The 14,210-nt window shown below is 42.2% G+C and overlaps 1 protein-coding gene across 2 annotated transcripts in view; it reads right to left on the reverse strand.

Moving 5' to 3' along the window:
* The window catches only part of GYS2 (glycogen synthase 2 (liver)), a 46,203-nt gene extending 35,750 nt beyond the window's left edge, over positions 1–10,453 (reverse strand). For both annotated transcript variants that reach the window (XM_010575427.1, XM_010575426.1), the window contains exons 1-2: positions 10,333–10,453; positions 983–1,164 (exon numbers count right to left, since the gene is read on the reverse strand). In XM_010575427.1, coding sequence (XP_010573729.1) covers positions 983–1,164; positions 10,333–10,453 — 303 coding nt within the window. The remainder of the gene's footprint in view (positions 1–982; positions 1,165–10,332) is intronic.
* Positions 10,454–14,210: the final 3,757 nt, after the last annotated feature.

Raw genomic sequence — 14,210 nt, forward strand, 5'->3', positions numbered from 1 at the left:
AGTGTGTCATGCCCCTCAGCCACAGAACCTTGTAAGAATGCTTCCTTGCTGCTGCATCTCAATGCTTTTTGCATCTGTTTGGCACACATTATAAGCAAACAATTTTTCCTCCTGCAAACTACTATGTCTGAGGGACTCAATGCTGAATCAGAGTGAAGGTGAGTTCTAGATCTCTGATGAAGACTTTCAAGAAAGAAGGTCAGATTTAGCATGTGTTATCTTCCACCCATTTTCAGGTAATCAATTGTCCTCAAGGCTGCAGCTGTTTGCAGCATAGTAGCTTGCCCATCAACACAGCAGATTCTATTCCTTTCAGCAGATCACCTTTGTAGGAAGAAGTTTATTCCTAGTTTATTGTTGGAGAAACAGAGTGACAGAAAGGCTATGAGGTTTGACTGAGATCACACAGAAAACACTGGTTAAAAATTGTGTAGGAAACAGATGAATTCACTCCTTGGGCTGTGGTTTGACCTCTCTTCCTAGGGAACAGACAGCTAGTTGCATTGATCTGAGGAAGCAGATTCTTTGTCAGTTGGGTGCTTTTCTTAAGTCTACCTGTTGTTTGTCCCTTTCTGGCTTTCAACTCAATATAATGCTACATAAAAAAAATTGTGAACTAATGGAGCGCTCTTCTCTCTCTAGCACAAGAATGCCAAACGTAAGGGTTCAGTCAAATTAAGGTCATATTATATCTACTAAAATCTCACTGCATTTAGAGACTAGATAAATAAGTCATTAATCCAATTAAGCAGACTTGCAGATAAATGACTGTTAAAACCTGTAATTGGATAAACTGGTTCTTCCTCAAAAATAACCTTTAATGAATTGACTCTGCTGTTCTAACAGTGGATTCTGAGCCTTTCCCATTGTGACATTGACCAGGACTGCTGTGTCAAGTGGAATGGCAAGAGCATTAACCAAAACTCTAATCTCCTCAGAGTCAGCTTTGTTGCCCTGGGAAGCAGTAGCACATCTGATTTACCTGACACCCTTGGCTTTTCATGGTGTCCATTGCCTTCTTAACTGCGGGGTTTGGAGGTTCACATGCTTCCACCTGAGTCTTCACATTGTGCTCAAAATAGGGACCAACCAGAAAATAGTTTTCACCCCATTCATCTGCCGTAGTTCTGGCTTTTGTCTGGATCACAGTGTAAATGCCTCCCACTGCAAAAGAAGATCACAAAGAACAAAAAGTAGAAAGGGACACAGGCCACAAAGCTCTGGAGTAAGCTCCAACTCACCTGTGGATCAGATACACCTCTAGTTAAATCACTTCGCATATTCAGATTTTAAGTGAAACCCAGACTCTATCAAATAAATACAAGTTCAGTCTCTTAAATGGAATCAGAGCTTCACAGTTCAACTGAGGAGTATGCACTGATAGCAGACTGTGTGTAATTCTTAAATGACAATTTAACGCTTTGCTCACTCCTGGGTGACTACATATGGCTTCCCTGAATTTCTCCTCTAATCTCAAATGGATGCTTTCTATCCTTAACTGTTATTTTTAGGTAGTCTATGATTGTTCAAATTTCTTTTAGGTGTTCAAAGTCACACCACAAATGTTCAGCCATTATATTATTTTATTCTTATTCCCCCCATTTTGGATTGTGAAATCTTTACACTCAGATTGTGGGATCCAAATCCTGGGGCTCATGCTTCCACTCTCCCATGCCTAATCTTGACTATACTACATCCCAAGCACAGCCTTCTGCTTTTTTATTGCAGCAGTTATAATTTTCAATCATATTTTTTGTGATGTGGAAACACATGTGGTAAGAACTGAGCTGGCACTTCCAGCTTGTTTTACACCAGTCACTGAGAGAAGTTGGGGGACTGATGGACTTCATTGACTACTGACTATAAAAATGGATTTAAACCAGTATCCTCAAAGCAAAAGGTGTCATGTTCCATCACTATTCTAAAGAGTTGTTAAACTTGTAACAAATGTAGCCTACGCTGCCAATATAAATATCTGTAGCACCTTCTACCAAAATATTGTCCATTTTAAAAATAAACACAATATTAAAATGTATAAGAGAATGCTACAACAACATGTACAGAGGCTACGTAGCTGCTGTATATCAGAGACAAGCTTAGCATAGCTCCAGTGACTTTAAAGAATGGTAAGATAAATGAAGCTCAACTTCATTTGAGCTTCATTCAAATGAAGGTACAAGCAAACAAGAAAATTAAAAATAGGAAGGGAATTAGTGTTCCTACATAAAAATTTCATCCTCCACTGAATTTGGAAATGTTTGGTAATACTCCAGGCAAGATGACTGTGCTATGCCTTTCAGCAGTGACAACAAAATTACGTAAGAAGTCAGCACTGGAACTTGCCAGTGATTGATAGTAGGAACTCCAGACTTACATTTTTAAAGGTACTAAGGTAGTCAGAGGTGCCAGTGCACTGCATCTAATTGCGTATGGCAAGAATCTTGAGAAGTTACCTGATTCTTCTTAAAAATCTGCCACAAATGACCACTATTTACAACAGAGCAGCTGAAGTTGCTCAGCACTTTGGGAGATTAGTTCCCAAGTTAATTAACCTGTATCATCAGACAACTACAGAAAGCCTTCTGCCAAGCCTGGTATCTTGCAGCCCTGAGGAACTGAACAACAAACCTACATTTTCAACTGTGCTCCTAGGAAAGAAATTGTGCACTTAAAATCCTTTTCTCTACAAATATTCCATCTGTTTTGAATGCTGGAAGGATCCCTAGCCCTACTATTTTTATGTCAAGATCTCTCAGGATTCTAGGTATTCCACAAAGAAAACCAAATGCAGTTCCAATCTACCAGCTTGCTAAGTAGAATTATTGCAATAAAATATTACCCTACATAGTAATTCAAGACCTAAGATGACAAAAATCTTACAGATATATGTTCCTAAATCAAGCTCACTGTTCAACAGTTTCACAGCATATAGACATGAAACTGCAGAAGGAAATTTATGCATTAGACTATTCTTCTCTGCTTCATTAGGACCAGAAAGCTAAGAAACTAACTTACAGTCATCATACTCTTCCATGGCTGCTCTGGACAGGGATTTAGAGAAATCTTAGGTAAGTGACACTATATATTCCCTCCCAAGTTCATCAGCTCACAAGCTGAGGGAGACTACCTGAATAGCTTGGATTCAGATAAACACGTAATTTTAATTATACGAGACAAGTCAGAATGTTCAACCCATAAAGTGATACAGTTATAATGACAAGTCTGTTCTTATGGGGTGGTAAATATGAGCATAAGGCACTTCAACATGGATAAATACGGGGCCTGGGAGAAGGCTTAGTCATGCAACTAGTTGGTTTTAATTGGCAGAAATACAGAGCTTACAATAAGGGAAGATTTTTGTGCAAAGCAGCTTGGTGACCCGGGCAAAAGAGAAAATATGTACCTGCAAGCTGTATATGACTAGAGAGGTGCAAAGCTCTTTCCCCACCACCACAAGAGTGGAGATCAGCCTCTTTCATACTGCAAGGCATTCAACATTGGGATCAGCAAGGTAGCTGAGTTTCCACAGCTATTAATTTTAAGAGTAGTAAGAAAGCTGCAGCTCAGGAGCTGAGTAGAGCCCAGAGCTTCGTTTTTTATAGCCAGCAACCGAGTGTCTCTTTTCACAAGGTTTTCCTTAGGATCATGGTGTGTGTAAAGTGTGCCCTGCCAAAGATGTATGGAAGACCTGTTCTGAGGGAAAGAGAGGAGAGTATGCTGTGCTCTGCCATTGTAATCTGTTGCACGGCAAGGTAAAAAACATTTCAGGTCACTGATTTGCCTGAAATGTAATGAAAAGTACTTAGGATAAAAACAAAAAAGTACATTTTATGGACTGTGAAAACTCTTCAGAAGATAGCTGTGATAAAAGTTCTGGGTTACGTGGTCCCAAAATTTGCTTTTGCCTTCTCTGTTACTGTGGAAATGTGACTCTCAAAGCATGCTGTGCATAAGCTTTAAGTTACAGGGGAGGGAAACCACGCAAGTGAAACTATGTATGTGGAAAGTGTTGGGCATAACTTAAAAGACATCTTGAGAAGAACAGAGTGATGTTTAGGATAACGTATTGACTTTTGAAATTACATTTCTCCATAGCAAATTCAAGGAACACATTATATAGCATTAAGAGATAGCTTATATCTGCTCAGTTACTTTGAATTCCCTGGAAATACCTGTGCCAGTAAGGAATGCACTACATACATATCCTACTGAGTAAGGGTTTACATATTCACTTGGAGCCTAACAGAATTCTCAAATTACTTGCAACAATTTGGTAACCTCCTTATTCTTCTCTCATATGATGGTTTAAGGTCATATTATAAACAGAAAACCTTTCCAAACAACAGGTATGTACCAAAATCCCATGATGTTGCAAGTTTCTGTACGCAGCCTCTGAAGTTTTGTACTTTGAAACAGGTTTTAAAACAAACAATAAAAGACAAAATGAGAAATAGACGCAGAATCAGGAGAGATCAGATCCAGAGAATAGGTTCAGATTGTCACAAACATGGGAAATTAGCAGTAAAATGTGGATACAGGGCTAGTTTAGTGTTCTGATCTCCACCAAAATGCTTTATTCAATTATTTTAAATTTTAATCATTTTAAAGTGTCCTTGAGAGAAAAATACTTCTATTATTTCTTTTTAAAACAGGTTTTTAACTTTCCCACCAGAATAAAGGAAATCAAGTTAAAAAGAAAATCAACAACAAATATTTTTCCCCATTTATTTATTTTCCATTCTTCCTCTTTTTCCAGGGAAAAATAAACTGGCATGGAAAGGGGAATGAAAATGTTTGGGAAAGAAGGATTTTGTTCATTTAAGAGAAGTTTGACTTTTTTTAGTGACCTCTTTAAAAAACAGAAGATAAAACCAGAATATTTTCTCAGAAGATATTTCATAAAATTATTTCTAAAAGTTTGAATGTTTTCATATACATTACCACTATCATGAATTTATCTAAAGGAGTTATCTGCATCACTCCAGCCATTTTCTTCTTTCCTCATTTCAAGTCCTGGTGCATTATTTCTTTTGTATATTTAAAGCCCAGCCATTAGAGCCCTCCAGGATAGACATCAGAACCATCTAAATAAATAAAAAGTCTGTGAGTCAAGAACAGTCTCCTGATATCTTATCACTACTGAGGACAACATTAGGCAGAAGCAGAGATCTTAGTGCAAGATCTAATACGTAGATGTGCTCTTTCTGCTGCAAGCTGTTATATGGAAAGATGCATTGCCAATGCTTTTTGTCAGCCTGATTAGGAAGGGTCCACAGCTTCCAGGATTACCTAGGAATTGCACTGACAAAAAGTGTCTTCTGGAGCTGTGATCCTTTGAGCATGGAATTGCCAAAAATTCTCAAAACTGCCAAAGATAACCACCATTCATTTTACTTGCTCTCCCACCCACCCCTCATTACAAAAGGACAGAGAAGCAGAAACCAAAAAGGAAGGAGAGAGATAAGAAGTGAAGCTATGCAAGTGAGACAGAGATAAGGGGAGATTGTTGCTGATCACCAAGTCCTTCCTCACACATCTTTGCTACGCAGAGACAGAAGATCAGGATGCTCCCAGGGCTCTTCAGCTTCTTTGTTATGGCCTGACTGAGCCACTCTGAAGGTACTGTAGCTTTCCTGAGGACCGTGGCTGCCATGGAATCCAAGAGAACAGTGGGACCCCGGGTTCAGGGTTCAAATTGATTTCACTGCTGCAGTTATTAGTTACATCAACTATCCTTTTGCCCCTTCCCCTCAGAACGTCTCTCTGATCTATAGAGATGGGATAAAATTGGGCTTGAACTTATCCTTTTCTAATGTTTGGTTGGAATTTTATTTATTGATTGATTGATTGCCTGCTGAGATACCTGGGGACCACTTACAGAATAAGGTTGTAAATTGTGTCAGGTGAAAAAACCCCAGCATCTTCAGAGAGCAGACGTTTTTCCCTGTATTTTTTGGCTACATTTGTGGCCAGGACTCATCAGAAGATAGAAGTGAAATTCTGTGAAATTCTGGCATTTCAAACATATTCTGAAATAATATTGAAACACTAAAATTTATGACAGATGTCCACAATGCAGAAGCTATTTCTGTGTGCATCATCCCCAATGCACAAGACTTCATTTAAGATTGATTTGACATTGATATACCACCCCACTCTAGAAATGCAGAGATTTGATGCTGTGCTCATGCCAAGTTTATGCCAGCACATCCCCACTCCCCAAAGTGTGCTAGTTCAGGTGTGTCACAGATTACAGCATTCACCTTCTCCCAAGGAACTTTCATCACCTCTTAACACAGAGGGGGTAAAATGCTAGTCCTACTGACTTCAGTGGATTCAGGATTTAATTTCCAAGAGTCCAGATTTTCACCAGAGAAACTGTACATAGAGCTCTGCTCCAGCGAGAGCTGAACCAGGGTTTGTTTTTAGCAGAGTCTTCATTCCAATAGGGATGGAAAAACTATTTAGGATTCATCTACCAGTGACTCTTGAGCTAATCTGTTCACAGATGAATGATGATACAAACTGGCTGTTTGCCCAGCATTTTTAAGCATTCTTCTATTTTCTATCTAAAAGCTGTTAGTAGTACAGCAGGAGATACTAATCTACATATTACTGGAATGATTTTAAAGACATCTTTATAGAGCACAGACCAGATCTTGAACATTCTCAGCCCTTCTCATGAATGTATCAGAAAACCCACTAAACTACAGTTAACTGTTTTTCTAACTTACAGATTTAGACTTCTCTCCCCTACCCAGATTAAATACTTCAGTTTTCAACGGGCGAACATTTAAAAGAGCTTAAAGAGGATGGAGCCATTTTCACTGTGGAAAATGTCCAGGACTGCTGCCATTACTCCTGCAATGGCCTTTGACTGCTCCCTGTTGATAATTTCCATCTGTGGGGCTTCAGACACAAGATCTACATAGCTTGTAGCCATTTGATTTGTGCTCCTGTCCTTAAAGTTTTTATTGGTCTTCATGTTATGGAGGAAAGAAAACCAGTCCTTTTTCCCAATGTGCAGAGAGATATGACCAGACCTGCATTTAGAGCATGGTGGCCAGGAGAGAGGATGAAGGGTGAAAAATGCTGAGCTTCCCCATGATTACCACCAGATCACATGGCACTGCAGTGCACTGGGGCCCTTGCCTGCCTGCTTTTTTCCCCTTCTACCGCAGAAACACAGTATGATCCACTTCACGGTATGGGTTCTTGCCCATCAGTGAAGAGCCAAATAAAGGGAGGAAAATCTTGCAAAACAAACTACACTTTTCTCATTTCTTTGGCAGGGGACTTTCAATACAAGATGATTTCAATGTTGTGCTTGGTTTAGGTGGCAAGTTCCTTTTCACATGACTTGGGTGAAGGGGAAGGGAGAAAGACACTGGCAAATGAGCCTTTTTTATTTCTCATTCTCTCCTTCAGCTACTTTATCTTTGCTTGCTCCAAACAGAGAAGAGGAGAAAGAAGAGTAACTGAGATGTCGGTGCTTTCCAACACATTAGCACAGGCAGCAGCCAGGACAGAGAATATAAAAAGGCAGCATGGAGAAGTAGAAAGCTCTGCCTTGTTACAGCATGTGTTAAATGATCTAGACTTAAAAAAAAAAGCGACACCTTCACTTGTAGCAGCTGCTGAGAAAGAAGTGATGAGACTCTGGAAATAACGGATACTTGTAGATCTCTAAGCACTGAATTCATGCAACTGACTTGTCCTTCCCTACAGCTGCATCTCATGCCTCAGTACCAGCCAGCACCATCAGGGAAATCTCATTAAATGATTGCTCCCCATGGGCAGCCTGGAACATGAAGACCCTCTCACACTACATAATGTGCTCTAATTTGCAGGACCTCTTCATCATCCTCAGATTCTGAGGGAGAATATATTTAAGAGGTTCAGAAAACAGCTTACCAGCTGTAACGGGCACTGTTTACAGGTGCGGGAATAGATAGCCATCTATGAGCTCTGGTAGCATGTTCCTCACAAGGAAGAAGACATTCAGCCTTATTGTCACTGCCACAGAGAAATGGAGGAATCACTAAGAAGCAGCACTGGTCAGTGAGGAAATGTACCCATAGCCAAGCACCTAGTGATGTGCACAAAGTTAACACAAAGACTTGAACTCTCTCCTGTAGGCAGCAGTAGCTTTACACCACTTCAGCAGCACAAACCAACTTCACACTGAACTACTCTGACGCACCTTTACATTGCCAGAAAGGAAGAAAGAAACCTTCATGTTAAGCGCTCAAAATTAGCTTGTCAGGCAATAAGCCCAGCTAATGCTTTTCTTTCCCTCTATGTTAGGAACATATACGGCAACATTAAAACTAAAACATGTAGCAGTACTAAATCTATGTGAGGTCAGCCTACAATAAATAAACAGTTCGTCCTTCTGCTAAAGGAGGAGAGAAATATAGAGTGTAACCTATTATTTCATAAGCCTATGTATCTTCTGTGATGACTGTCCCTGTATTTTGTTGGCTACTCTCTCTCCTAAGAAACACAGTGCCCTAACATTTTCCAAGAACTGTTTATAAAAGTTAGGTCACCAGGGAACAGTATCCCACCATGTGACTTAGACATTCAGTTGCCTGGAAGATTCAGAGAAAAACCTTCAGTATCTAGAAATAACCAGAAAAATAAGCTGAAATAGGCTTATTAAAGAGTTTGTGCACAGATGTTTCCAGTCAAGGTTGGTTAATGGAAACTTTGCACACAGATCCAGTTCTAATGAAGAAATTGCCATGGTTAGTTCAGCCAGCCCTGTTTGAATATATAGGTTTGGTAAGTGGTGTAATTAACAGCACCTTATTTTTAAACTAAATGAATAAATATTCACTCTCATAAATATTAATTATCTCATAAAATGTAAGAATAATAAATTTTAGCTGTGTCAGTTGATTTGGCTTCAGTGAAGTCAACAAGAGCTATATGGATGATTAAATGATTCACTACCTTTTGTACATACACAGCAAGACAGATAAATCTAGCTGTGTTTTACTTTTTCTTAAACATATTGTGTGATATCCATAAGCAGTGGGTTCAGATGACTCAGAAAATATATATACTATGGAGTTCAGAGATATTAGCAAGAACACCTGAATTTCCTAGATTTCTGCTGCCATCTGCTTGCCAGTGCCTTACTTACCATGCACACTGCAAAAGCAAATACTGCATGCTCCAATTTCTGACAGTAGTAAATTAACTCAAAAAGCTTGACTGAAGCTGCTGAAAAATAAGCCCACAGGGATCTGAAGTGCAAAAGCTACTCTGCGCTGCCTCTGGGTATTGATACACCTCACCACCCTAAAAAGAGCAATGTAAAAGTGTACTGCAGTGCAGATTAAATACCGGAAGCTATCACAGTATAGTAATTCCAGTTTCACCATGGGGATAAACCCTAGTACTGTCTGTTCCTCTCACACACATTTCCCCTTTAGAGTTAAAATCTTAACAGATTACAGATCCCCTCTCCTGACTAATCTCTCTATTTATCTGCCAGGACAGTAAGACACATGAGGTCAATCATTTACTCATACTAACTTTTGTGGCAAAACGGAGCCTGTTCACCCTTGGTGAGCTACACCTAGCTGAAAGGGGATGATTTGATGAGTGAATTAGAAATGGAGGCAGAAAGATCTTTGCGTAACAAGCAGTGTGCACTTTGCCTGACAAGCTGTGTGCAGTGAACAATTTTTCAATCTGGACACATACACAAAGCATGAAGTCCCTGTCTGGTACCACCTGTGGTTGCAAAGACCAGTTCAAAAGGGTTTCAGCTGACATAAAGACTGCTAGTCATTGACATCTGCTTTTTGTTCAGTGGCTTCAATGCAGCTATGTTTATTTATACCTGTTTCAAATCTGGCCTCTTCTCCACACTGCTCTAGAAGGCTGAGGGAGACTGCTAAACTACTTTGAATCTGATGTCTGTTTTACAGCTCATTTTCATGCATTACATTCCCAAGTGAATTTGCATGGAAGGTAAAATATAAATATGTACAAAGCAACATCTATATATCCATACATCTGCACACCCAGGCATAATACTTAGATGTTTGTTTAAACAACCTGTCCCTGGTGGTGAAACATGTAAAGACACACAGATGTCCTGACTACATGCTCATCCCACAGAAGCACAGGAAGATGCAGCCCACACACAGGATGCACGATTACACACGGGTGCCACATGCGCTCCTTCCAATACAACAGCTCTGCAGCTGACTTTTCCACAATCTCTCCTTAATGCCTTTCTTGTCCAAGCCCTTCATGCCTCCCTCCACTCCTGTGGAAAAAGCGATACCAACTCTTTATGAGTGTTGTACAAACCTTTGTTGGTAACTTCCCAAGAAACTTCAAAGAGCAACAAATCCTCCACTGGTAGGTCTTCATCCTCCCACTGAGGAAGCCCATTAAGAGAAGTCATGGACAGAGATCTAGCCAGTGGCATTTTCTTCAGCCCTCAAACGCTCACCACGCAGGCCACAACAGTCAGCAAATGTCCAGTTAATGTAGCACTTCTCTGCAGTTCTGGTTAGAGCAGTCTGCTGGTGTGCTGGGCTCTGAGGAGAAAATTATTCAGATAGCTGGGAGCTAATGGGTTTAAACTGTCTGACCACCAGCATTAAATTGGCTCAGTGAAATCCTCAGGGCTTGAGAAGCAGCTGCTGGTAGAGGTAAGAATTTAAGACTGACCTGAGAAAGGCCTTGACTGGTTTGGGGCCAGGGCTCTTTCTTCTTCTTCTCTTAGAGGGAGGTAAAAAGGGTTCTGAGCTCCTCAGCCACAGCATTCACTATCTACCACCTCAGGGACAACTGAAACTCGACAGTTGTATATTCAGCACTGCCCTGAGCAAATTCCAGCAGGGAGGACTCTTTGAGTTCACCACCTGATCTGAGTCCAGCCCCTGAGTCCTCCCCTCAAGATACACCCTCCCATTAACACACATGGACCTTCTCTATCTGCTGGCCACTTACCAACTGGGTCAGTAGATTCTTTCTACATGATGTCTCTTAGATTACTTGCCAGGTTAATTGCTGTTACCTATTCTTGTTCATTTCATCAGTCTGTAAGCACTAGTTTACCTCATACCCTATCTCCACAATTAACTCCAGCTGTGTTCCCAGGGCTCTGCACAAGTCCTTGGCTTCATTCTGCTCTCGAGCAGCCCTGAGAGCTTTTACAAACAGAGCTACAAAGCCTTTATCCCTACTTTGGCACACACTTCGGCCCTCCTTGCAGTTCCGGTCCCTGATTTTGCGCCCGGTTTCTCTTTTTCTATGCCACAGCCCTTTTCTAGCGTCTGGGCCCATGCCCTCTGCGCAGGCAAACTAGTGAGTAGTATGTCATGGAACAGTATGCCCCTGTCTTGCTCCAGCACAGAGCTGGGATGCTGCAAGTGGTGCACACACATCTGCAGAGATGTCGGTCCCTAACCCGCAACCTGAGATCCTCAAAGCTCCACAGAGCAGCTGCCTGCTTGGAAGATGCTTATGTGCTTACACGTCTGGTTGAGAAGCCAATGCTTCTGGGACAGCTGTGTAAGTTGAATCCGATTCTGAGCTTAGAGCACAACTTCCCCAAAATCTGCAGATCAGCAGTGAGCAAATCTCCAGGTGAGATCCAGGGCATCTCTCGCACTATGGAGAATAACATCGTACCAGCAGGCACGGACTACGTAGTAGCATAGAGGGAAAGGCTCTGAGCCCACGTAAGACAAAACAAGTCCAAGGCTATTGATTTAGAAGACAGGCAGTCCACCTGCATAAAAGTCTCTTAGACATAACATAATACAGCTGAGCCTACCTTAACAGCTAACTATCTCCCAAAAGACTTTCTCTTCTGCTTACACTTCCCATGCTTTCTCTGCACTTACGACAGTCAGACCCACCCCTGAGCTGATGGATACGGCTCACTGAACTAACCTAAGGATGCAGAAAACTTTTTTGCCAAGTTAGGAACTAGAGCTGTCTCAGGAAAGAGCCTGGCGAAAGGAGATAGAGCAGCTCCCCGGGAACAGGGAGAGAGGGGAAAGGTGAGGGTGAAAGCTGCCTGCCCTGTCCAGCCGGTGGGGCTGGCAGGGGGGCTCAGCTGCACCGTGCCACTTCACCCGCTGTGGGGTGTGCCTCGGGGGAAAGAGGTTTCCCTTCTAGGTTGACTGGAAGGCGTTGCAGCCTGCCCAGGGAAGGATTCAGGGGTTTATGGGCTGGGTGTCTTTTTGTCTCAGTGGTTTGAGTTGCCCTGTGTACCAGTTTATGAAAAAAAGCCTGGCTGAGAATCATTATTTTGGGGGACAGAGTGGCTTTTACCACCTGGAGTAGGTAGGAAACCAGATCATCCTAGAGGTTAAAACCCGTGTTACTTGGAAGAAAAACCAGTAATATTTTAAGGGTCGCTTAATTTCTGAACCATCAAATCCTTCACGCTTTTCCCTGGAAACCCTGAGGGTGAGGCTGAAAGCTGCCGGTCTCACAAAGGCCATCTCGGGTGACCAGCGGAGAAGGCAGGAACAAAGCAGCCCGCAGGCCTGTCCTAATCCCACAGGCTTTCGTCAGCCCTGTGTCAACGAATGCACAGCAAACCCCGACATTTTAAAGGAGGCGGAGGAGCGGTCAGACCCCGAACTGCCTCCCCATGGGGGCCTGTTCCCCCCCCTGCCGGCCCCCGCGCCGGGCCCCTCTGCTGCCAGCCCTGCCGACAGGGGGCGCCGGGCGCCGCCGCACGGCCGCCATGTCAGCGCGCGCCGCCCCCCCCGCTGCTGTGAGGGCGGGCTGGGCCGCCGGGGTCTCTCACGAGCAGAACCGTCGCGGGGGTCGTTGGTAGGGTTGGGCCGTACGGACGAGCTTTTATTTAGCAAAAACATGAGATTGCCGCCCAAGGAACTCACACCCGCTCACTCTAATTACGGGTAACTGGGGTGAGCCGCAGCTTCCCCGAGGGAAACCAGGTGGGTTTGCAGGTGCGCGGGCCCCATGGTCACTGCGGGCTGGGTACCGCTGTCCTCTACAGCCCTTTGAACCCCACTCAGGACGTGTAAGCCGTCCTGCTCCTACCAGTTACCTCTCCACAGGTGACATACAAACCTCTTGTGGTGATGCCAGATAAAGGGTGGCGCTGGCTCACTGACATAATCACTGTCCTCAAGCATTCAAAAGCCTAAAAAACATGCACATAATTTTAGAACATTGGAATGAAGTTGTAATAATAAAATTTTTAAGTTCTTTGTATATATAGTCTGTGGTTTTCAGGTTCTTAGGTGTCACATTTTTCCAGCTTTTTTTTTTTTAATTAGGGATACTTCTTTTACTTTCTGGATTTAGCAAAAGATTATATAGCCCCTTAAACCTTGGAGAATGGATTTGAAAGAATCATCAGATACCATGAGATAATTTCACAAGCACTGGCAACACCATCATTGCGTGAACCTGGGCAACTCGTGTAACTACCCTGTGCTTTGTTTTTATCTTTCACAGGTTAGCGAAAATACTTGGGTTTTCTTAAGTGCTTCTGATCTTCTGAGAAAAAGTGCTCAATAGCACTATGAACATTAGTATTCCTTCATATTCTGAGTACATTTGATTTTATCCAATCCATATGTCTTAAGGTTTTTTTTTTACCACTGTGCCATCCCAGATTCTTGCTTTTCTGTTATTAGTGAGGGGAAAAGTATCTGAAGTGCCTAGGAAAGGTTAGATCCAACAGGCAGTTCAAAAACTTTCATCCCTGCAGATGTTCTCAACTGCTAGAGAGCAAAGGGCCCTATTCATTATATTTACTGCCTGCCAGGATTACGTGTGGGATCTCTGTGATGTGCCTGGAGTTATCTATGTTTACTGCCATAAAGGAGATAACGCCTGTAGCCCTGCACCTACAGCAAAATGTGCTCTCCAGGAGCAAAGCTGTATTCTGACATTAAGAATGGGCAAATTTAGCACACACAGTGGAGGGGCAGTCACCAAGAGCAGAAAGGTAGTCACTCGCTATCCTCCAAGCGAAGTGCAATGAGGTGCAAATAGTGCAAGGGATGCTCTGCTGACACTAAACAATGTGTCATTTTTGTCATAGAAGCAGGGAAAGGTTGTGACTATGATTGTACAGTTTGTTCCTTTTTAGCAAAACAGCAAACAACTGCTGAAGTGGGAAGATGGAAACCTACCCAAAACAGTAGTTTTTAAAATATAACATTGGTTAAAGTATTTTCCAGAAA

Source organism: Haliaeetus leucocephalus, unplaced genomic scaffold, assembly GCF_000737465.1.
Source record: "Haliaeetus leucocephalus isolate CR32 unplaced genomic scaffold, Haliaeetus_leucocephalus-4.0 Scaffold473, whole genome shotgun sequence".
NCBI lineage: Eukaryota > Metazoa > Chordata > Aves > Accipitriformes > Accipitridae > Haliaeetus > Haliaeetus leucocephalus.